The sequence below is a fragment of the Bidens hawaiensis genome, unplaced genomic scaffold, assembly GCF_021521415.1.
Source record: "Bidens hawaiensis isolate Kalapana, Puna unplaced genomic scaffold, B.hawaiensis_p1.1 tig00008841_1, whole genome shotgun sequence".
Classification (NCBI taxonomy): domain Eukaryota; kingdom Viridiplantae; phylum Streptophyta; class Magnoliopsida; order Asterales; family Asteraceae; genus Bidens; species Bidens hawaiensis.
Window position 1 is genome coordinate 316,048 of NW_027491637.1, and position 25,131 is coordinate 341,178.

The window sequence follows — 25,131 nt, forward strand, 5'->3', positions numbered from 1 at the left end:
TATTTCTTAGTACTACTTGCTTCAGAGAACTTGTTTGTTTTCTAAAGTACAAAACTGAAGCAAGTAGCTAGTACTAAGAATCTCAAGATAACTCGTTTGCTTAATTTTCCTACTAGTGTTTGCATATCCTTAACAATGGTTTCCACTTATAAACTACTCAAAAGTTTTTTCTCCGTTCCTATGCGCTACAACTTGTCACTAATTCCACATTTTTCCCATCCAATTTTTGCAGTTTTTACATTATTAAACACCTAAATTATAGTATTGAATTATTGATATATCATATTAGCTTCATTTTCAATCAATCAATCAATCATACCCAGTGAAGTCCCACCAACAGCAAAGCTATAAGTAGGGTCTGGGGAGGGTGGGATGTAGGCGCACCGTACCTCTATCCAAGGGATAGAGAGGTGGCTTACAGAGAGACTCTCAACTCTAAAGTGCATATGTATGAAGTAATATAAATGAAATCAAAGTGCAACAGTAATATAAAAATATTAATAATACTAATAGTACCCTTAGCAATAATAATTCTAATACTATATATATGTAAAGAAAATACTATTATGGTGTGTGACCAAAAAAAGGAAATAGAAGCCCTAACGTATCATTTTGTTACTAAAAATCCTTAACTTTAATTTTACTTCTCCAAGAATTCATATCCTCCACCATGTCCTCGGAGAGGTTTAAGTCTATCAAATCATGTCTAATTCTCTCGTCCCAAGTCAATTTAGGTCGTCCTCTACCCCTTCTCCCCTATATAGTAATGTTTTCTACGGATCTAACAGGATTCGTCATCTGTCTTCTCTTCACATGTCCAAACCATCTCAATCTCCACTCTCTTATCTTGTCTGCTATGTTCGACACCCTTAATCTCTCCCGAAACACAACATTTGTAATTCGGTCTAACCTTGTGTGCCCACACATCCAACGTAACATTCTCATTTCCGCCACCTCCATCTTCCGCACTTGTGCCTTCTTGATAGCCCAACAATCTGTTCCATATAGCATTGCTGGTCTAACTGCAACCCTATAAAATTTTCCCTTTAGTTTAGTTGGGAAACTTTTGTCGCACGGTATACCTGTGGCTGCTTTCCATTTACACCATCCTACCTGGACTCGATGGGTCACATCAGTGTCTATTTCCCCATCACTCTGAACAAATGATCCTAGATACTTGAACTTCTTTACCTGCGGAACCACCTGCCCTTCAATGGTGATCTGTACGTCCTCATTGTCATTTACCCCACTAAAATCACAGTGGAGGTACTCCGTCTTAGAGCGACTAATCCTTAAACCTTTTGTCTCTAAGGTTGTTCGCCACTCCTCAAGCCTCATGTTTAGATCTTGTTTTCTCTCAGCAAGTAACACAATATCGTCTGCGAACATCATACACCACCGGAGCGTCCCCTGAATCGACTTTGACAACTCATCCCAGACTACTGCAAAAAGAAACGGACTCAGGGCTGACCCCTGGTGAAGACCAACCTCTACAGGGAAGAAATCAGTTTCCCCCACTGGCGCACGGACACTTGTCGCACTCCTGGTATACATATCCATAATTATCTCTATGTATTTCCAAGGTACTCCTCTACCCTCCAAGCACTCCCAAAGCACCTGTCGTGGCACACTGTCATAGGCCTTTTCTAAGTCAATAAACACCATATGCAGGTCACGCTTCTTCTCCCTATACTTTTCCATCAATCTTCTTATAAGGTGTATTGCCTCTGTGGTGGAACGACCCGGCATGAAGCCAAATTGGTTCACCGTAACCTGAGTTTCTCGTCTAAGTCTAACCTCAATCATTCTTTCCCATAGCTTCATAGTGTGGCTTAGTAGTTTGATTCCTCGGTAGTTACCACAACATTGGGCGTCTCCTTTGTTCTTATAGATAGGAACTGCAATACTGCTTCTCCATATTAGCTTCATTTTAAACATGGTTAATTTGTTTGTTTGTTTGTTTTTGGCAAAGCCCTCTCATAATTAGGGCTGTAAACGAGCCGAGTCGAGCCGAGCCAGAGTGTGCTCGAGCTCAAGCTCAAACTTAATCGAGCTGGCTCGAGCTCGGCTTGTTTTCCTTGTCAAGCTGAAAATCGAGCTCGAGCTCGGCTCGTATAAAGCTCGAGCTCGTCGAGCCGGACTCATTTAATTTTTTTTATTTATTATTTATTTATTTTATATTTTATATTTTACAAGTTTTGATATATAAAATACAAAAAATACAATTTTAACATACATATTATATAAAATTTATAAACTAGAGAATTTATAAATTTATTTGTTTTATTTTCGTTATTCTTTTATAAGGTTTTAGGTATCAAGTGACATAATATATGTATAATTTTTATTTATTTATTTCTTGGTATGATATTATTATATATAGATATTAAAATTTAGGAAGCCAACGAGTCGAGCCAAGACCGAGCCACGAGCCGAGCTAACCCTAGCTCGAGCTCGGCTCGTTTAGAAATCGAGCCGAGCCGAGTCGAGCTCATTTAGAATCGAGCTTTTTCGAGCCGAGCTTTTTTCAAGCTATTTTCGAACGAGCCATGAGCTGCGGGCTTTTTGTACAGCCCTACTCATAATAGAAGAAAAATCCATTAAATAATATTTGCATTAAAATATGTAAGATATAAATATTTTTATTCAAAGTTGGTGATACAAAAATGTAACACACACACTTACCAAAGAATTCAGCTTCAACACATCTCATGAGAACCCAACCACTATTCTTCTCAGTCCAAAACGCACCAGTCATGTTGTTTGAATTTTGATAGAGATAATCCACCATATCATACTTTCCACATAAAGAAGCTATATAGAGTGGCAGCATTCCTAGACTACCAGGAATATTTAGCAGGTCCTCGCATCGACTCACCAAAATTCTAGCAATACTCACGGTACCTCCTGCGGCTGCTAAACACAGTGCAGTATTGCCGCTTTCATTCTTAAGCTTTAGCTCTTCTGGTTCCATCAAAAGGACAAGCTTACTAACAAAATCCTCTATCAAATTGGTGCTTTTAGCGGATGCTGCTATATGAAGTGCCGTTTCATTATTTCCAGTGATACTACACCGCTTCACCTCTTGATGCTGCCTTATGATGTTTTCAGCAGCTGCCCAGTTACCTTTGATTGATGCTTCATACAGAGGCACACAAATGCTGAGGTATTCTTCTCTGCCTCCTTTAAAGATTTAAAAGCCAAGTTGTTAAGTACTGTTATTATTATGTATAAGAAAGAACCGAACCAGTTTGGAACCGATCGATAGAAACCATAGGTTTCAGACCGGTTGTTCGCCAACAACTTCATTGAAACTGATTCTAAACCAGTTTAGCTAATCCGAAACCGATCAAACATCCGATAATTAACCAGCCGAGAAACTGGTTTCAACCTGTTTTGACTGTTTATTTATCAAACCGAACCGGTTTCAACCCTAACTGTTAAGTGCCACCTAGGCATTGAGCACCACATCAACACTCTTAGGGCATCTCCAATGGTGTGTTGTTAGGAGGTTTGAATCCTAGGTGACTCCTAGGTGGAAGAGAGAGAGAGGAGGAGAGAGAGTGAAAATGGTTTGGAATTTCAATGTGGTTTGTAAGATGTGTGTGAGAGGATGAAGGAGTGAGAATGAAATGAAATAGTATTTGAGTGGATGATTAAAATGTTTGAATTTCAAACCATCACCAAGCATTGGAGATGCTCTTATTAGACCATGTGTTATGGACTTATGGGGCATGATTAGTTAACCAAAACTCCAAAAGTGTTGTCACGTCAGTGTTAAGTGCCACCTACGCATGCGGCGTTCACTAACTTTTCATTCAAAAAACTCACAATTGGTTAACCGACAAATCATTTATTATTAAATATTTTTCTAATATATAGAAAGGTGAGTGGATATTTAATAGATAGAATTACAGATATTGTCCTTTATGTTTATACCAAATTTCACTCATTGTCCTTTATCTTCAAAATTGATATGTTTTGTCCGTTTACAAATCCAACACCGTTCGTCCCTTGGTCCTAACCCGGTTAATTTTATTCGTTAAGTCAAGTCATGTGCCATACACTTGGTAAATTGGTCCATTTATTTAAAAAAACATTTTAAAAATTAAAACTAAAAGAATACATATTTAATAACTCTCTCTCTCTCTCATCAACCCTACCACCACCACCACCACCACCACTGTCGTCACACCACCGTCGGCTTCACCAGTCACAATGGTTCACCATCGATTTTGCACCCATAGTGTGCAGTTAAAACCCAAACCCTAAAATTTTTGAGTTGCTAAATTTTTCCCTTTAGGCTCTTTGTCGTCATCTTTTCCAAAATCCTTAATAATCTGATTTGTGCCCATGGAATCGTCATCTGGTGGTGAACTTTCTCATAACCTTCCACCTGATAACTTATTCCTGCTTCTGTTGCCAGATTTATATCCAATCTGGAGCGTATCACGCCCAATTTGGGAGATAGCTTCACTTCCGTTTTAACCGCTGTTCAAAATTCTAACCCTAAACTGGTAGTTGTAACCGACGAGATTACTTCTCAATTGTCAGTCCCTGCAAACCCTGGATGGTTATGTCAAAAAAGCCCCAAAAGTGACGGCGGCGGCCGCTAGGGTTCCGCCTGGAAACACCGCTAACCCTGTGATGGTTCTTGCGAGGATGATAACGGAGCCTGCCTCCGTAACAGCCTGACATCGAGTGTGGGTTTGAAAGTTTGGTCTGATCTTTTCTTGAAGGTTTTCATCATACGATTGAGTTATAGCTTAGTTCAGACTTGTTAAGGTTTTGTTATACGAATTTGTTTCTTGATTTGAGTTGAGAATTTGCAGTGGTTCGATTTTGAGGATGTTTTTTTTTTTTTGAAAGGCTTGAGGATGTTGAACTTTACACTGTGTTCTCGAGTCTCATTTAATGAGGGGAGGGGAAGGAAAAGAGAGGAAAATGTAAAAAAATCATGTTTCTGAGATTTTTTAAGAAGGGGAAGGGAGAGAAAATGCTAGAAAATATAAACACATTATCATCCTCTCAAATTGGAGAGATTAGGAGAGAAAATATTTATGTTTAGTTATAACTTTTATCAATTCCTAAATTACCCTTATATCTAACTCCATATAATAGTTTACTTAAAGGGTATAATAGGAAAATGTATTTTTCTTTTCTTCTCTTCTTAACTCGGGAACACCTAAAATGTTTAATTTCCCTTCTTTTCCTTCCCTTTTCATTAAACTCGGGAACATAAAATAAAATCACACATTTTCCTTTCCATAGCTTTCTTTTCTGTCATAATTCTCCTTCCCACCCCTCCCTTCGTTAAATGAGACTCGGGAACACAGCGTTAAGGCGTAAGGATGGATGGTGTTGGTGCAGATCAGATGAGAGAGAGAGAGAGAGAATTATTAAATATATATTCTTTTAATTTTTAAAATGTTTTTTAAGTAAATGGGTAAAAGGACCAATTTGCCCTCATGTGTATGGCACATGACCTGACTTAAAGAAAAAAATTAACCAGATTAGGGTCAAAGGACAAACGGTGTTGGATTTATAAACGTAAATGACAGAACATATCAATTTTAAAGATAAAGAACAATGATTGAAATTTGGTATAAACATAAAGGACAATATGTTTAATTCTGTCTATTTAATATTGTGATTGGTTAGAGAAAACCTTGGCCCCACTTAAGTTGCCCATTTGAGTTTTACCGTGTTGGCGAGCTAGAGGGACGACGCCTACATTTTTCTTTCGTGTAATGACTTTAAGCGTTAAAATAAACGAGGTATGTTTAGTAAAAATGTGTGGAATGATGATACGTTTAACAACGCGTTAAATATAATGCTCCTGAATTATAACACATGGTCTAAATATATACAAGTCTTTGCTATATATTAAAAATATTATTAATTGTTGTTTTGTAAGAAGTAAGGCCAAACGTAGTGGGGCGGTAATTTGGGCTAGAAGGGGCGCGAACATCGCCCCCCCCCCCCCCCCCGGCGATATGTGGGCGAAATGGGGCGGGGTTCTTTTGTCGCCGGATTGTTTGAAGATTTAATATTATTATATTAATTTGACCGTTCCAATGGCCACATATATAAATTTTTTTTTAATTAATTAAAACAATACATAAATATCTATATAAACATACATCATTCTTCTCCATTTCATATCCATTTCATACATAATTCATACCCAAATTCTTCAAAAAATCTAACAAAATGAATCCTACAAACAACCCGAACCAACCGACACTCGTGGAACTCGCCGCTACCATGAAATAAATCATCAAAAACACACAAAAAGTGTGTCGAGGAACTCAACGATGTCATGAGAGAAACCGACAAACAACACGAAAAGATTGCCCAAATGTTGGAATTGCGGGAAATTAGTGAAGAATACAAATCCCTCAAAGATGCCGGGTTACACGAAGATGCCGCATTATTGCAACGACAACGAATGGAAAAAATGCGCGAATATTATGGATATTAGTATTTTATTTAGTTAAGTTTTTTAATATTTTTAGTTATGTATTTTTTTTTTTAATTTTAATGCATTATTAGTTATGTTTTTTTAAGTTTTTTGTATTTCTTTTTAATTTTAATGCATTTTATCTAATTATTTAAATAAACTGGTTTTTATTTGTTTAGTTTAGTTATAAAAAGAAAATAATAAAAAAAGAAACTGTGGGCCCAACTTGTAGCCCCTACACCATTACACCCAAAAACAAATTTCCACTCCATGCTGACTGGGCGCCACGTGTGACAATTCGTCCCCAATAATAACCCTCCACTACACATAGCCTAAGAACCACTGGCTTTTTTTTCCCATTTTTTTATGTTAAGCTCTAAAGATAAAGATTGTGGTTTTACGTACCAATGAGATATTTTGGATCTGGTAGGTTTAAATTTGAATTTGATGATGTAACTGTACGCAGTAGAGCCGGTTCAGAATTAGGCACATTTGATGGCGGCGTCTCAGTCTTAATATCTTCCAAGTCCACCTCCGGTGGCTGATGGTTGAGGGGATGATCAGTAGTATCCATACTCGTCTCCGTCTCCATTTCAATTTTCAACTCAACCAGCTGCTGCTGTTGCTGCATATTCAGCTCATACCATCAGACATTAATAATTAGCTAGTGTGTGCAACTGAAACCATATACGCAAAATTAATTTATTTCACACATACCGTTTGTTGCTGAATCTATATCAGTATTGTGCAAAGCAGGATGGGAATGTATCTATCTATTACAGTATTACTATATATGCAAACTAATTATGGGTGAAGTCAATGCAACGTCAACGTCAACGTCAACGTCAACGTTTATAAAAATTGCAATTATTAGCAATATTTTTTAATTATCATACATACAAAGAAAAAGGAACTGGCTGACCGAAACTAAAGTCCAAGAGAACAAAACAAAATAAGTCATGTCACAATTAATTAAGTCAGGGAAGAAATATCTATGAAAAACATTCATGAGTGACAAACAAAATGAAGGTATGATATATGCATCTTTCTTTTGATCTTTTCAGCCAGCTGTGTCTATACTCCCAATTCAACTTGTGTAAAAATTGCAAGTTAATATATAATTGCACTTCATTTCATTCTTTTCCCTTCCATGCTTCCCTCATTTTTTTTAAATAAAACATATAACTATATAAGTTAATCATCTAATATTTAAAGCACATAAAAATAAATCTAGATTCATTAAACTTAATCAAACCATTTTAAATGGTTCAAATCAAATTAAATAAAATACTTAGCATTGAAATATAAGAACTTGGTCCATCGAGAAACAAACAGGTAAACATAACATAAAATTAGCTAACTTATCTTTAAACCCTAAAATTGGACTTGTTTTGGCTCCATGCTCCTCGCTATCTTCTTCTTCCTCTATGGTTTAAAATATCCAATAACCATTGATACAAGTCATAATGTGTGAAACACATGCTCGCTCATAACCACTCTTGTTTCATGCGCCAGCGCTCCCTCAAACTTGCATACTTGATGATAATCTACATGAAAATTGGATATTAGTCATACCTAATTACTTGTGGTATTAGCATATTAATATGTTAATGGTTATTGGTAACTGCATCATCAGTAACTAAGTGTCTGAAATTCGAAATGCTAATCTAGTAATCAACTATAATAATTAGACAGTTCTAACAATTGTGAAGCTCGGAAGTTAACCATTATGTTCGCAGATTTATAATCATTTCGCCCATCTTGAACCTCCTAGGACCGATCATGAACATATTTGTGCAATTGTTTGTAAAATAAAAAAAGAAGAAAACAACTATGGCTCTTAGTATTACTCTGAAATTTCCAATGTACAATTAGAAATTTACATATCTATACCTAAGAAATAAGAAATAAGTAATTAGTTTCATCACATGTCGTAATTTCTGTAAGCTATATATTTTCCATGTTTCTTATTCGTATTTTATTTCTTAATTGACAAAGTTAAATTTTAAATTGTAATAAGTCATATATTATCTTGTGTATTAAATTCTAAATTTCTATTACCAGCTTAACTATTTATTTTTTAATTTAAAAACAAACTGACGCTTTGCAACATCAACAATTAACTTTATTTATTTAATTTTTTATATCAATATTTTTCTATTCAAAACATATTGTTTTTTACAGTTTAGTATCGTTATAGTCTATATAAGTTGAATTCATGTCAATTCGTGGCCTTACGTAACGCGTTGGTTTTGTATATTTTTTTTGGTTAAGTGTGGGTTTTTTATATATTTTATTAGTATGTTGTATTTGGGCTCAAATTCGTGTCGGTTCGTAGCCTCAACGATAGGGGTTTTTTTTATGTTTGGTGTCGTAACCCGATATCTACCAAACTCGTGTCGTTCGGCCACCATAACACACAATTTTTTTTAATATGTTAATAATTTATTGTAGTTAGACGTTAACGAATTTATTTTTCTTACTACCTAGACCTTAGATGTGTTACCTACTTTATATAATAAATTGTACACACAAGAACGAGAGAATAGCTTTGCATGCGGGCCTACCCACGTTCCCAATTAGTTTTTGCTGACTGCTTCTTTAACTGGTTCGATCACGGCTGGCAGAGCTTTGGGCCTACATGACTTCAAGACGATGCATGGGTTTACTGTGTGCATTGATCTTGTTTATGTAATGTCAATTTTTCTCTCCCTTTATAAAATACAAAATTGATTAGTTTTCAAAGATTAATATCTAAAATCATATTTCTAAAATGGAAAGGTTAATCGTCTTTGCTTTTATTTTTCTTTATCTCACTTTAATGAAGTGATAAGATGGTTAGAATGTAAAATAGGAAATTAATGGTTAAATCTTTATAGAATGTACCTTTAGTCGTTCGTGTTATTTTATTAATACCGGATAAAATATAGCCATGCCAAACTTTTTTTCTGTTGCATTGATTTCAAGTACGCATGGATGCATGAGATTGAACTCTATATACTGAAATAACATGGTGTATATGCTTTTCTTCACAATCAAACTTTCTAAAATTATTTTTTTAAACCTAGCTATCGCGTAAACATGTAGTTGCAAAAACTTGAATCCTTATTTTTTTAAACCTAGCTATCGCGTAACCTTGTAGTTGCAAAAACTTGAATCCAGATCATTTTTGTGGTAACAAATACTATACCACTAGACAACTAAGTCATCGGTTGTTCTTACTTCTTAGAGGTGGCAACTGTTGGAAATCAGACTCAAGAACACGAGCACATAATTTTGATCTCAACTAAGATCGACTTTCTCTGCTTTATTCTAATTCTTGACACTTGCACACAAATTACATAGCCCTAACAATCTGTTTATACTAAATAACATTCTAAGTATACTATGACTCATACTCCTACTTTTTAGACTTTCAAACTAATAAAATAAACATGCAGATGAACAAACCTGCTAATCGAAAACTCTAAACATTCAAACTATTAATTAAATACTAATTAACTAAACTTTCATATTTAGCCCTCCAACTTTCTTCTAACTTTGTTTCAGGATTAAACTTTCAATATTCTGTCCCTTAATCTTGAAACCGGCCCATTGTCTTGCTCTTTTTCCCCAATCGAACCACACGAGTTTTGATCATTCTTGCTTCTTGCTACTTTTCTTGCTCTTGCTTTCTTTCTAATGCCACACGAATTCATCTTGCTATCTTTCATAATCAAACCACATAGGTCCTTGATCTTCTTGCTTAAACTTGAAAACGAGTATCTTGCCCCAGCTATAACCCGAACCAGGTTTCTTGTTCTTGCTTCTTTACTTGCTCTGGCCAACTTGCTAACTAGTTTTCTTGTTGCTGACCAATTTGCTAATTAGTTCCTAGCCTACTTGCTAGCCAACTTTTCTTGCTCTTGACCCACTCGCTAATATGGTTTTCTTGCTACTTACCTACGTGGTGACCTAATCGATCTACTTGCTACGCTGAAACGAACTTTCTTTCAAAACATGGATTCAACGAAAGAGAGTTGGCCTGCTTTGTTGGTAGAACATATAACTTAGAACAACGTTTTATCTCTATAAGTATAACAGTAAATTATTATGTTACACGTGTACCAGCGTGTGTACGTATATATATATATAGTATGTATGAGTTAGGGAAGTGAAAATATTCCACATATAGTGAAGTTATGCAACCAAAAATGGATAGAAAAACAGATGTTTGATCATCGGAAAACGAAAAACAAAATCAGATTGTTAAAAACAAACGATTCTCTTTTTTTGATTGTTAATTTCGTTTCAGTTTATTCGGTTTTTTGGTTTCACTTTAGTTTATTTGGTTTTTTGCGCTAAACGCGTACCCCCTTGAAAATACTAGCTAACTCATATTAACCCATATCTTTAAAAATAAAGTCCACATCAACCCAACTTAAAGCAAACGGGTTAGAAATTTAGAATTGCCTGATCAAGTTGTTCTTTAGTATTCTTTTTGGAGTAAAGTGTCATTTTCGTCCTTGTGGTTTGATAAATAATGCGAATTTAGTTCAAAAAGTTTATTTTTTTGCATATGGACCCTACACGTTTCCCAGTTCTTGCCAATTACATCCAAATCACTAACCCCGTTAAATTTAATCGTTAAGTCAGGGGCATACATGTATTTTCACGCTTTCTTTATTATAATACGTATTTCAGTGAACTGCGATTTTTGTCTTTGTGGTTTGTTCAAATCTGCGGTTTTAGTCCAACAGTTTCAAGTTTGCAATTTTATTCCCTATGGTTTCATTTCACTTGCAGTTAAACCCGAATTCTCTAATCTCATTAAGTCTGGTCGTTAAACCCATCAGTATGCCCTTCACGTGACGGGATAGTTTTGTTCCTTGTTTTTTCCTTTTTCCCCAAATTGCAAATTAGGATTGAGGTTTATTTGGAGAAAAACAACAAAACTGGTCGTCACATGAGAGGCACACAAATGGGTTAACGATAAGACTTAACGAGGTTAATAAATTCTGGTTTAGTTGCAAGTGAAATGAAACCATAGGGAATAAAATTGCAAACTTGAAACTATTGGACTAAAACTGCAGATTTGAACAAACCACAAGGACGAAATCGCAGTTCACTGAAATACGTATTATAATAAAGAATTAGTGAAAATACATGGCTACCCCTGACTTAACGATTAAATTTAACGGGGTTAGTGATTTAGATGTAATTGACAAGAACTGGGAAACGTGGAGGGTCAATATGCAAAAAATAAACTTTTTGGACTAAATTCGCATTATTTGTCAAACCACAAGGACGAAAATGACACTTTACTCTTCTTTTTGTTTAAAACTAGTATTTCGGACCCGTGCGTTGTGGCGGTTACTTTAAACCATACCAAACTGATGTTTCAGCTCGTTATAGTACCGTAACTCGTATAGCAATATAAAGGGAAAGCCCAAAAATAAAATGGCAATATGTTTAAAAATTATGGACATGCATTTTACATCAATCTAAACTCTATATATATATATCATAATAAAACCTTTACGCAAACCCATTAACTTTAATTTAATTTATACTATGATTATTATTAGATATAATAAATATTTTGATAAAATTATTTAAATATAGATCATCATCATCATCATCATCGTACTCAGTATATCCCACCAATAGCAATGTTATGGTAGGGTCTGAGGAGGGTAAGATGTAGACAGCCTTACCTCTATCCCATAGGGATAGAGAGGCTGCTTCCGGTGAGACCCCCGGCTCGATAGTAGTTTTGAATCAAGCCTTGGACATAAGACACATAACACTCAATCATCGGGACACCGGCTGATTGGTGCATGAGCCCTTGTCTTTCGGCTATCAACGCCACCACATGATGCCTGATTAACCTTCCGCCACTTTTAACGTTATTTTCACGTGATTAGTAAAATAACGTCAAAATTAGTGCAATTTTACTTTTGCCCACCCAAGGGTTCACACATATATACATTATATGTGCGCACCGCAAGCAGGGCGTAAAGATTTCTTAGCATACAAATCATTCACGTGCTTTTTGTTTGGTTGGGTAAATTAAAAAAAATAATTATTTGTGATGTAACAAAACTTAGAGGGGTGTCGTTAGATTTTGCAAGACACTGAAGGCGCATTTTTAAAAATTATTTTAGTATAAATAAAATAGCATATGATACAAGTGAATTAAACACAAAATCAAGTGAATAGTAAATTTGTGAGAGAACTTGTTTTTTGATAATTGTTATATATATAATAACGATGTGATATATTTGTTTATTATTCCAAACAAGAAAGGCAATATCAAGTCATTATATTTAAACAGGTTATGTCAAATAATTATGAATATGATAATCATGTTGACATGGCCTTATGACATGTGATTTTGTAGGTGATTACGAGATGAACCAAATATGACAAATTTATCTTCCAGATACAAGACACAAAAGTCAGTAGGTTATCTTATTTGAAATAAAAAATAATAATAATAAACTAGTATACTATGTATATAAAAACAATATTATAAAATACAACGCTATTTTGGTTTTGCTTAAAGAAGACCTTTTATCAAATATTATCATCATGCTGACAATAGTATTCATAAGAAAGTAAAGTATATAATTTTTCATGTAACTGAATAATTTGCTTATACTTTTGGACTTTTGGTGCGATTAGTATCTTATAATATTTCTTGAACTTTGTTAGTTTGTTAGATCCTTCAATGCATTAATCTTTTAATATTAAAAGTTTTTACACGATGTAAAATAATAAAAATACCATTTCTTATGTGTTATAATTGTTGGCATACTAGGGTATATACCCGCGTGGAATACTATGTCACTAAACATAATAAATTTATACAACAAATTCAAGCACACCAAACTTCTTCAACTTTTGGATCAAAACGTTAATCATTTACAATGTCTAGATATTAAAAGTTTAAAGTTACAATAAATTAGTGTACACCAAACCACAAAAAAACATCAACAAAAAGATCTAAACATGTTCTTTCATATTAAACCACCATCAACTTCTTCAAATATTCTAACAAAAAAACTCATTTTATTTCACCACCTGAAAATTTAAAAAACAATATTATCCAAATTAAATATATCATTAAAATAATAACATGTTTAATAATGAAAGCCCGTGTTACACACGGATGGAAGTTATAATAAAAGTAAAAAAAATATATCATGTAATATGTAAATTAAGTTATATTATATAATGATTTTTATTTATGACTTTTATAATAAGATTTTGATATATTTATACACTATTAATTATTAAATATAATTTGCAAACCAAACATTGGTGTTTGATTTATTTTAAAACAAAACATACATACTGATATCATTATACATTTTATGTTTCTAAAAATAACTTTTAGAACAAAATGTTGTCATATATTAAAAAATGTATTTTTATAACGTTGGAAAAATTGGAGACGAAGACTCAAACAATGATTTAAAATTTCAATATCTTTCAATGGTTAGTAACCTGGATCATACGCGTGAAAATTGTATATATATATATATATATAGCGACAATGATAATAATAATAATAATACTGAATTGATAGTGTAATATTTATAAGAACAAATAATTTTACATTCATTATAAGGTATTACATTGTTGTTTTTATTAAAATAAAATAACATACAACAACAAATAACGTAAAATGCCAACTTAAAACATCTTTCTAACTTAATTCATGAAGCCAAAAAGATATATCAATAAAAACTACATCATGATATATGAAGTCATAAAGTCTTGTTTATTAAAGAATCATCGAAATAGAAAGAAATTTGTTATAATTTTTTATACTTACAAAGAAGAAAACTAAAATCACTACAAAATCAATTCAATGCATTGTTAATAAAAGAAATAAAGGTACAAATAAAATTCACAAACTTATAAACAAATCATAAATCTCTATGTACATCATTGGAATGAAAGAATAAATTTTATGATAAGAATTATATAAAGATAGTCATCATATTATCATTTTACTACTATTATGCTCATAACTATGCATAAATTAAGGATCCGAGAGTTTTATTTTAAACAACATATTTAACATAATTAAAATATTTTAATATAGTATTGAATTATTAAAAAAACATTAACCTATAAAGTATTTTGAGATTTAAAAACTTTTAATGCGAGTTTTATTTTAAGCATCCATTTTGACATAATTAACATATTATTATAATATAATATTGAATTCAAATTCAATTATAATCGTGTAACCATTAATTGGTATTTTAATGGAATTTTATAATAATCTTGATAGTATTTTTATATTGGAATATTTTTAATGACGGATTTTTAACTTCAAATAACATTATGTAACCATTAATTTGTATTATAATGGATTTTTAACCTTAAACTGGAAAATATTTTAGGTTAATGTATATATAATAAATTTAGTAAAATGCAAATGTCATATTTATATAAAAATGAATAATTTAACATAAATTACGAGACATTAAATTATTATGTAAATTCAAATACAAAAACACACAAACACTAACAAAGATAAATAAAAAGTTAAAACATTTTTTGTAAGGCCCCGTTACCGGTGCCATACTTTGGGCGTTGGATTTACTCATAAACACAGTTCTAAATATCAGAGTTAATTAAAACTTTTGCGGAATAACATAAAACATCAACAGTCATTACAAACATTCATAACTTGTCTTTAAACATGGCTTAAAACATGTCTTTTAGTTCAACATTATCAAGCAAATCTTCAGATGCCAGCTTCTTTATTCATCCGCCATGTGTCTCCCTTCAAGCCAGCTGTATCATCCTACTCACCTGCATGCATACTAAAAGTCAGCTACGCTGAGTGAGTTCTAGTTAATCACATAACTTACTTTTCATACACATATACGTGCCCGAAGGTACGCGTTACATACATAACCTGTACTTCATTCATCCATACACATTTTCAGCTATTCTTACATTATAAAGGGCATTTCACCCTACATACCTCGGATATTATAAGGGTCCAGTACCCTCCATCCTCGGATATTATTAGGGTCCGGTCTCCCTTCATCCTCGGATATTATTAGGGTCCGGTCTCCCTTCTTCCATACCTTCATACCATACCTGTTCTTACATACTTTTCTTAACAATACGTGCAATATCCGAAAAGCGTTCACGTACCATCAACATATCATACATATATTATTCACACATCATATATATTCACACATACATCTTATCTTACATCATACATATCAATCACATTTTTAGCTACCACCTGACGGTACATGCAATATCCGAAGATCGTTCACGCATCGCCAAGCAATCATCATACATAAATCATACAAGGCATACGCTTGCCACTTAAGGTAAGTGTATTAACTATCACATCGAGTATGCACACAGCCCCGAAAATATAACAAGGAAGCGGGGCTAGAAACTCACCTGAATGCGGTTACGTTCACCGTTTATGGTAATCCCTTTCTTGAGCTGAGCACGACTAACTGTATAACAATTACACGTATCAATTAACTATCACTACCCATATCGTCTTCCTAGTTCAATTATTACCCACAACGAACGGGGGTCCGGGGGCAGCGCCCCTGGCAGCAGGGTTCTAGGGGCGGCAGCCCTTAGCGGGGCCCAAGGGGCGGAGCCCTGGCTGGGGTTAAGCTGCCAGGTCAGCTTGGAAAAATTTTATTTTCGTTAACTGTCTTAACACATTTTTCATTAGGATTTTAAATTATTATTTTAACTCTCCCGTATTCGCAAGCGGTTATAAATGTAAGCGAACATACGTGTAAGCGAACTTAACCAACGAAGTTAATCAACAGCGAAATTAACCAGCGAAGTTAATCAGTAGCGAAATTAACCAGCGAAGTTAATCAGTAGCGAAATTAACTGCAGACGAACTTAAAGTAAGCGAACTTAGCTTGGCGAACTTATTGGTGGCGAAGTTAACAGCAACGAACTTAGCCGTGGGCGAAGTTGCCCAGCTGTAGCCACTATTCGTTCTTAACCCCCCCATAATCATCTCCGTTCAACGTGAAATCCTTGGATATGATGTTTAACCAACCCGCGATCACTCCTATGGTCATTTTTGGATAAGATTTGGCCCGAAAACGCATAAAGTTTGGACCTTTACGCCCAAAACGTTCACTACTAGTTTTAAGGGTTCATTTAATCGAGCCGCACAGGTTTATGGATTCATTAGCTTCGTTTTAGCATCAAGTTTAAAACTTTACGTTTCGTTTATACCCGATCTATTCTCGTTCTAAGTTTCAAGACTAAACGTTTATAAAAACGTAAACTTTAGGATCAAAACATACCTTTTTCGTTTTCGTTTGGTCTTGGTTAGCTTTTTTATGTATTCTAAATCTTGTATATGACCCGTATAGCCAAGATCTATCAAACACCAACCTTTGCTTGATCCCGTTTTCCCTCTATCTCTCTCTCGGCCGCAAGGTAGTGTAGAGGTGTGTGTTTTTTAGTGTGTAGGCAAATATGGAAAGATGGAATGAGGATTAGGGTTTTAGGTTGGTTTAAGGGGTATTTATATCCCTTAAAGCCCATGGACCTTAAGGCCCATTACCCTTTAATCCATCTTAATTAGTCCAAGTCCATGATCTTTATTAACGCTAATTAATTATTTATGCCCGATAACTAACGCGACTTTCTTTTGTTAAATATGAAGATTTTAGGATGTTGCATTTTTATAACTTATAACATGCGAAAAAACACATATTAATTAAAAATTAAGCATCTAATTAAATCAACATCCAAAAATTGCAATCTATAAGGAATACTTCAACATACAAGAAGTCCAAGACCTGAAAACTTACAAAACATATTAGTAAATATAGGGGATAATAATAGTATTTTCGTGTTTTTATCATAAAATGGATTGCTAAATAAGTGTGTATATATATATATGTGTGTGTGTGTGTATGTGCGTGCGTGTGTGTTAAAAGGAAAATCAAACCCGAGCTGACCCATTAAAAAAATATGTATTTAACTCTAAAAAGTTTTGAAATATAATTTGTTAGTATGGAAATGTTAAATCCGTTTTAAACTAATTTATTGACTGTTTAACAAAAGTAGTTTGTAAAAACAATCAAGAATTTAATTTGTTCTTATTTGAATTTCAAAATTTTGACCACAAATTAAAACATAGTAAAATTGCTTAAACAAAATACAACAAAATAATATATACACAATATAAATATAAATGTGAATGAATAACTTAAATGTGGACATTTTGGAAACAAATTATTGTAATTATAAATGACTCAAACATTTATAGTTTATAAACACAATCAAGACTTTAATTTGATCTAACTTGAAATTCCAAAGTTTGACCATAATTATATATTTAATATTTAGGTAATAAAAGTAATATTAACATTCAGTAATATAATAGCCATAACAATTTGCAACAGAACCTTCATCACAATGTCTTGTGAAAAATAATTTTATGCACATGTATCACCATCAAATATTGTTTTATTTAAATTATCATAAGTTGGAATATTTAGAATTCATGGTTTTAATATTATTGTTGTTACTTAAATATTAATATATAAGAATGGTCAACTTTCGAATTTCATCGTTAATAAGTTGGAAATAAATTAATAAGTTAGGAAACAAAAAAATATATATCATACAAAAGTTAAATTAGTTGTAGAGAAATTGTGAAGATATAGATATTTGAAAAATTCGAAAAATGCATGGCTGATATGTTGCTTATATAGTCATTAAATATTATAAGGTTATTTTTGTTAACTTTCGTTTAAATAAAAATAGGTATAAATGCTAATTAGTTTTAAGATCAATTTTATTTTATTTTGAGCTTAAATTAAGGAAGAGTTAAAATCATTGCTTTATTTAAAAACAATTTCATTATATAATTCTTTTTTTAATTGTATACATTAATCTTGATATTCATGCGTAATTAAAAATTATTCAAATATTAAATTAATTAAATGATACCTGCATCATTTGGACTTAAAAATATAACTCTAATAAAATTAATATGTTATAAACAAAATGGATTCATATATTATAAACAATTACAAAAGTTTAAATAAACATAGATATCTACCTATACTATGAGTTGGACAACAAACCCTTGTCGTTTTTCACAATCCATGAATAATAACAAAAATATACATCAATATTAAACAAAAAAAAATAAAATATCTTATCAACAAATCTTCAACCCACGAAATTAGCTATATCAAGTTGGGAACATAACCTGAAATGAGAAAATTAAATATTAATATTAATATCACATAATAAACAAATTACTAATTATGGAAGATTTGAATTATGTAAACAAATGTAAAATTGATGTTTTAATTGATAACCAGAATATTTGAATCGCGTTACCAGAAAAACGAAATAGGGAAAATCTCCATTGTATCTTCGATTTTGATATAGAACCTAAAGAGATTATAAGAAAATCATATAATAATTAATATAAATACAAACAAAAACGGAAAACAAAAATCTTACCGTAAACTTTACCGGAAAACCGTAATAACTTCAAAATTTCAATTCAATCTTGGATTTTGATATACAACCTAAATAGATTACAAAATCATATAACAATTAAAATAAATATAAAATCATATCGGAAAACCTTACCGGAAAAAGATATAACCTTGCCGAAAAATCATATAACATTGTTGGCCATTAGAGTATAATATATAATTTTACCGGAAAACGATTAATCCCGATCAACATTACCGGAATATAAGATGGTGGATGGTGGAGTTAGTAAGCAGAGAGAGAGAGAGAGAGAGAGAGAGATTAAATTGATTAGGGCGGAAAATCTTAAGGTTTAAATCAATGTTTTCAGACCCGGACTGTACAACGATCGAACCCGACCCGAGAGTTTGGACCGGACATTAACCCGGATGACGTCATAATATATATATATATATATATATATATATATATATATATATATATATATATATATATATATAAAATAACTAATGTCGGTTAACAGTTCAAATTTCAAATGATTATTGATCATGTATTGAGAAATTCAGCATTGCCATAATTACAAAACCTTCCATTTACGATAGTTCTTTCAATATATAGATTTTGTATTTCAAATAATTGAACATCAGTAGTCCTTGGTTGGTTGGCCATTGTTGCATTTGTTAAGTTTCCATATCGGGATTGTGCCAGGGTTCGATTTTCATCATTAACATCATTTTTGATTTAATATTATACAAGATATGAAAGGAAATAGATGACTTGGCAATGATGTGGCATTGATGCGGAGATGCTAATTGAATGACATGTGGACAATTAATGTAGAGATGCTAGTTGAATTACATGTGAACAATATGTATTGCTTTAATAGTATTGTTAGATATAGTTAACTTTATAAATAGTGAGAGAATAATTGTTTTGCATATGTAATCTACTAACCAAACATCGATATCATGCTATTCTGAAACTTAGTTTCAATTTTTTATGCTACTAGAAAACATCTTAGTCATCATAAAGAAATTGTCTACAAGGGAATGTTAAAATAATAAGGGTGAAAACGCTAGGGAATTATAGAGAAACACCATAGCGTGATAGCACACCATTTGAAATTGAGAATTGAGAAAATGGCAAAGAGGTCCAAAAGAAAAAGAGGAAGTTGCATATGCCATAGAGAAAATGGCATAGAGGTTCATCTTGGAGCGTCTATATCCATACTTTCTATATAACATGAAGAAAAAAAATATAGAAAACAACTAAAACACCATTATATTTGGTTCCCTATAAAATAAAAAATTATAGAAACATAAAGCACACCTTTTATATTTAGATATGACGAGGAATTCAAGAATTTGAGGCCCAAGCTGTAAAGTCATTAAGGAATAAAAGAAAATTCGTTATTCCGGTTAAGGCATAGATCAAAATTACAATGTTAAGATTGACCCAATTGGTGTAAATCAAATTTCACGTAAGTTTACTTTTCTTTTTCTCATTTTTGCCGGTATATTGTTGTGTTCCTAATAAAAGTAGTTTTTCATATAAAATACTAGATGAGTGTCTGCGTGATGCGATGGGGAACAAAAAACCTAGTAATCATGTAACAATTATGGATGTTCAAGGTTCGTTTGAAACCTTGAAAACGTTTAAACCAATTATCACTTTTGGTCAGCCGATTTGAATGTCGGTTTCTGAATGTTCAAACCAAAGCACACGGTTTGGTTTACGGTTTATACCGAAAACCGACCATATAAAAACCGACCTGACGGTAAACTTATTATTAAAGCTCAATGCGTGAAACCAAATTACCATTAGTAATGATTCAACTTAAATTTTCAACGGTTCAGCTTCGGTTTTCAATGACAAAAAATCGAACCAGCGGTTTGTCTCACAGTTTAACTTAGAAACTGTTAAAACCGAATTGTGACACTCATAAGTAACATGTTAATTTTATTAATTGAAAAATACTATAGCTATACCATACCAAAATTAAAGACAACAAAAAATATTGACGTATGAAAAAGTTATGGCAGTTGAAAAATCGTTGGTTGGAAGCTGATTTAAAGTTAAAGTTAAAATTAATATATAGGTAAATATGAAGGTCCAAAGTTGTCACTATTATTCAAATTTAAAAAAATCGAGTAAAGTAAGACCAGCATTGTTGAAATTATTTCTAAGCATATTTTCTAATGGACAAGTTTGTACCTATATGCTGTAAAAGGTGTATTGTATGCATTACAAGCTATAAATTACTTAAAAAATAGATGATTAATGTTAATGATGTATTATATATAGTATATAGATAAAATGTCACACCCCGACTTAGGGTCTAGGTGTGTGACCACAAGTTGGTACCTGTTTTGTAAATATATCAGAGTTTATGGGTTAATTTTAACGGAAGACTTTAGGTTTGAATATAATATTAATTTACATTGAAAATTTACTTGGGAATTAAATACCCAAGTATTAGTTTACAAAATATATGTTTCATATTACAAGGATTTTAGTTATAAAAAACGGAGCCATCTTGTACGCGTTTCTATCTTCATTAAGACTTCGATCCTTGCTAATGCTACTTATGCTTAATTACCTGCAATGGGTTGAAAAAATACGTCAGCTATATGCTGGTGAACACGTATGACTCTATAAAACATTTGAATGACATTACAATACAATTATAGTTTTCTGTACACTCAGCAGAAGTAAGTCTATTTCTGGGCTTTGTACCACTACCCTACACACATACAAATGTTTCCCCCGAGCCATGGTAGCACCTGCAAGGAGAACTAGTTATGACCGTTAGCCCACGGCCACCTGGCTTTTGACTGATTAGGCCGAACAGTTATGTTTGGATCCAGACACATGTGTACTTGGTATGAGTTGCTTTTATTTTCTATATTGTATTATAACGTTTTAGAGATCACATGATCTCATGAAATCATTGACTGACTCGTTAAGACAAACACCCGTTCATCTTTGCCGAGTATAAATATGTTTTGATTGATTGATTGAAAAGGTTAACGTATTCACCTGTACCGTCGGTGTTGGAAACCTTGACTGATCGATTGATTGTGAATGATATTTAACCTATACATAATAGGTTTGTATAAATACCTGAATGATGTTTTGGTTAAGCTATGATTGCTAAGCCTAACCTTGAAATCATTTATCTTTGATTGTGAATGAAAACACTTAGTTTTTATGTGACGTTTGATGTAGCATGCTTTGGCTTAATAGGTTATAACACGTTGGTAAGTTTCTCTAGGTAAGTAAACGGGTCCCACGGTTGATTGGGATTTGTACGAATTACTTTTCCTTAGGCAAGAAACTTACTACTAATGATATTACCCTTACAGTTACTACATGCCCGTCAAAATATATCTTTCTTAACATTACTTTTCTATGAAGTAACGTTTATGAAAACTCGTTTATGAATGTGAATGCTTGTAAAACACGGTCAAGGTTAAAGGCCATAGCCTCGATTGATTGATTAAGCTATAATTCAAATAACTTAAACATAACTCCTACCTTATGTCGGATACTTAGATTGATAATAAGAAAAAGGCAGGATCTTTATCTACTCGCGTATATGATTGCTACTTGATTATAACTTCTTTACTTGCACAAACTACGAGAAAATGGCATGTCGGCTCATCACGGCTATTGGGCACGCTTCCTTATGCTAACTATGTGAAAATGGAGGTGAAATTGGGATGAAAATAGCTCTAACCCGTCACCCCCCCTTTTATAGGCAATTCCTGCCACCCATCGCGATACGCGATGGATTCCTTGTGGCCCGTCGCGTTCGCGGCGCCACAAAAAGACGCCGCCTTATCTTCTTGTGACACGTGGCCTGTCATATCGTGCCACGTGTTGACACGTGGTTGGACACGTGTCCAGTGACTCAGCATGGTCATCGCGATACGCAATGACCGTTGTAGTTGGGCTGTAGCGTATCGCTACGCGGCCCATTTCTGGGTCAATGTGCAAGTCCGTCGCGCTACGCGATGGGCTTAATGCCTATCCCATCGCGTATCGCGATGGATGAAGTTTTCTGATTTTTACTTTTTAGTCCATGTACTTTATAAGTTAGTATATTTAGCTAAAATTTTTTAGGTTTTAAGACACGATGTTACATCCTCTCCACCTTTTGAATAATCTCGTCCTCGAGATTTATTGGAATAGATAGGGATACTTTTTCTTCATTTCTGACTCGAGCTCCCATGTATACTCGGGTCCTCGTCTTGAATCCCATTTGACTTTTACGAGCTTGAGATGCTTATGCTTAAGGAACTTGATCATGCTATCTTCTATTTGAATTGGTTGTTCTACAAACTTAAGCTTCTCGTTGATCTTAACATATTTTAATGGCATAGCAAGAGTTTCGTCGGCTAAACACTTGCGTAGATTGGATACGTGAAACACATCGTGAATACCTTTCATTTCGTCGGGTAACTCTAGACGGTAAGCAATTGGTCTGATTCTATCAAGTATTTTAAATGGTCCCACAAAGCGTGGACTCAGTTTCCCTTTCTTCCCGAATCTTACTACACCTTTTCAAGGCGATACTTTTAATAATACTCTATCGCCATCTTTGAACTCCAATGGCTTGCGATGAATGTCCACATAGCTCTTTTGTCTATCTCTTGCTGCTTTCAATCGTTCACGGATTTGTATAACTTGATCAGTGGTTCTTTGAACAATTTCGGGTCCTGACAACTGACTATCACCTGTTTCAGACCAATATACAGGTGTTCTACACTTACGCCCATACAATGCTTCAAATGGTGCCATTTGGATACTCGTATGATAACTGTTGTTGTACGAGAATTACATTAAAGCAAGGTGGGTGTCCCAACTTTCTACTAAGTCAATGACACAGGCACGAAACATATTTTCTAAGGTTTGAATTGTACGTTCACTTTGGCCATCAGTTTGGGGATGGTATGCGGTATTTAAGTTTAATCGAGTCCCCATTGCCTTTTGAAAGCTTGACCAAAAATTTGAAGTGAAAAGACTATCTCTATCCGAAATGATGGATAGCGACACACCATGTAAGGATACTATGTTTTCGACATATAAGTGTGCTAACTTATCCATACTAAACGTTTCTTGTATCGGAATAAAATGGGCAGACTTAGTAAGTCTACCTACAATAACCCAGATCGCATCATTTTGGCGAGAAGTTTTAGGTAACTTCATGATGAAATCCATAGTTATCATATCCCATTTCCATATCGGGATTTCCGGTTGTTGTAGTAATCCTAACGGCTTTTGATGTTCAACTTTCACTTTAGAAAATGTCAGGCATTTAACTACATACAAAGCAATATCTTTCTTCATACCGATCCACCAGTAATCATCTTTTAGATTGTGATACATCTTGTCACTTCCCAGATGCATCATATACTTTGACTTGTGTGCTTCTTCTAGAATCTTATCTCTTAAACTTCCAACCATTGGTACCCATATTCTTGTACTGAATCTAAGTATCTCATCACTTCCTTTGACCAGTTGATCGATGGTACTGTTCTCTTTTTCGGCTTTAATGTTTCCTTCTTTCAGTGCCAACTTCTGAGCTTCTTTTATCTGACTGGCTAAATCTACTTTAAGTTCCAATCTCAGAGCTCGAACTCTCTTTGGTTTCTCATGTTCTTTTCTACTTAAAGCGTCAGCCACAACATTCGCCTTTCCTTCATGGTATATGATCTCACAGTCATAGTCATTAAGCGTTTCCATCCAATGCCTTTGCCTCATGTTTAACTCTTTTTGATCAAATATATGCTTTAAACTTTTGTGATCAGTGTATATGATGAACTTAACACCATACAAATAATGTCGCCATAACTTCAACGCGAAAATTATAGCAACTAATTCAAGGTCGTGTGTGGTGTAGTTCTTTTCATGAACCTTTAATTGTCTCGAAGCATAAGCTATTACTTTATTCCCTTGCATCAAAACACATCCCATTCCCGTGTGAGAAGCATCACAGTAAATGGTAAAGTTTTCTAGTCCTTTTGGTAAAGCCAGGATAGGTGCATTGGTTAACTTTTGTTTGAGTGTTTCGAATGCTTCTTCCTGCTTCGGTCCCCATTCAAACTTAATTGTCTTTCTTGTGAGTGAAGTTAATGGAACAGCTATTCGGGAGAAGTCTTGAATAAACCTTCGGTAATATCCGGCTAAGC

The 25,131-nt window shown here is 33.5% G+C and overlaps 1 protein-coding gene across 1 annotated transcript in view; it reads right to left on the reverse strand.

Annotated features, from left to right (window-relative positions):
* LOC143530122 (uncharacterized) overlaps positions 1-25,131 on the reverse strand; it is a 29,701-nt gene that overhangs the window by 2,800 nt on the left and 1,770 nt on the right. Inside the window, exons 3-5 of the mRNA XM_077025747.1 lie at positions 24,413-24,639; positions 6,869-7,088; positions 2,686-3,183 (exon numbers count right to left, since the gene is read on the reverse strand). Of these exons, the coding sequence (XP_076881862.1) occupies positions 2,686-3,183; positions 6,869-7,088; positions 24,413-24,639 (945 nt within the window). The remainder of the gene's footprint in view (positions 1-2,685; positions 3,184-6,868; positions 7,089-24,412; positions 24,640-25,131) is intronic.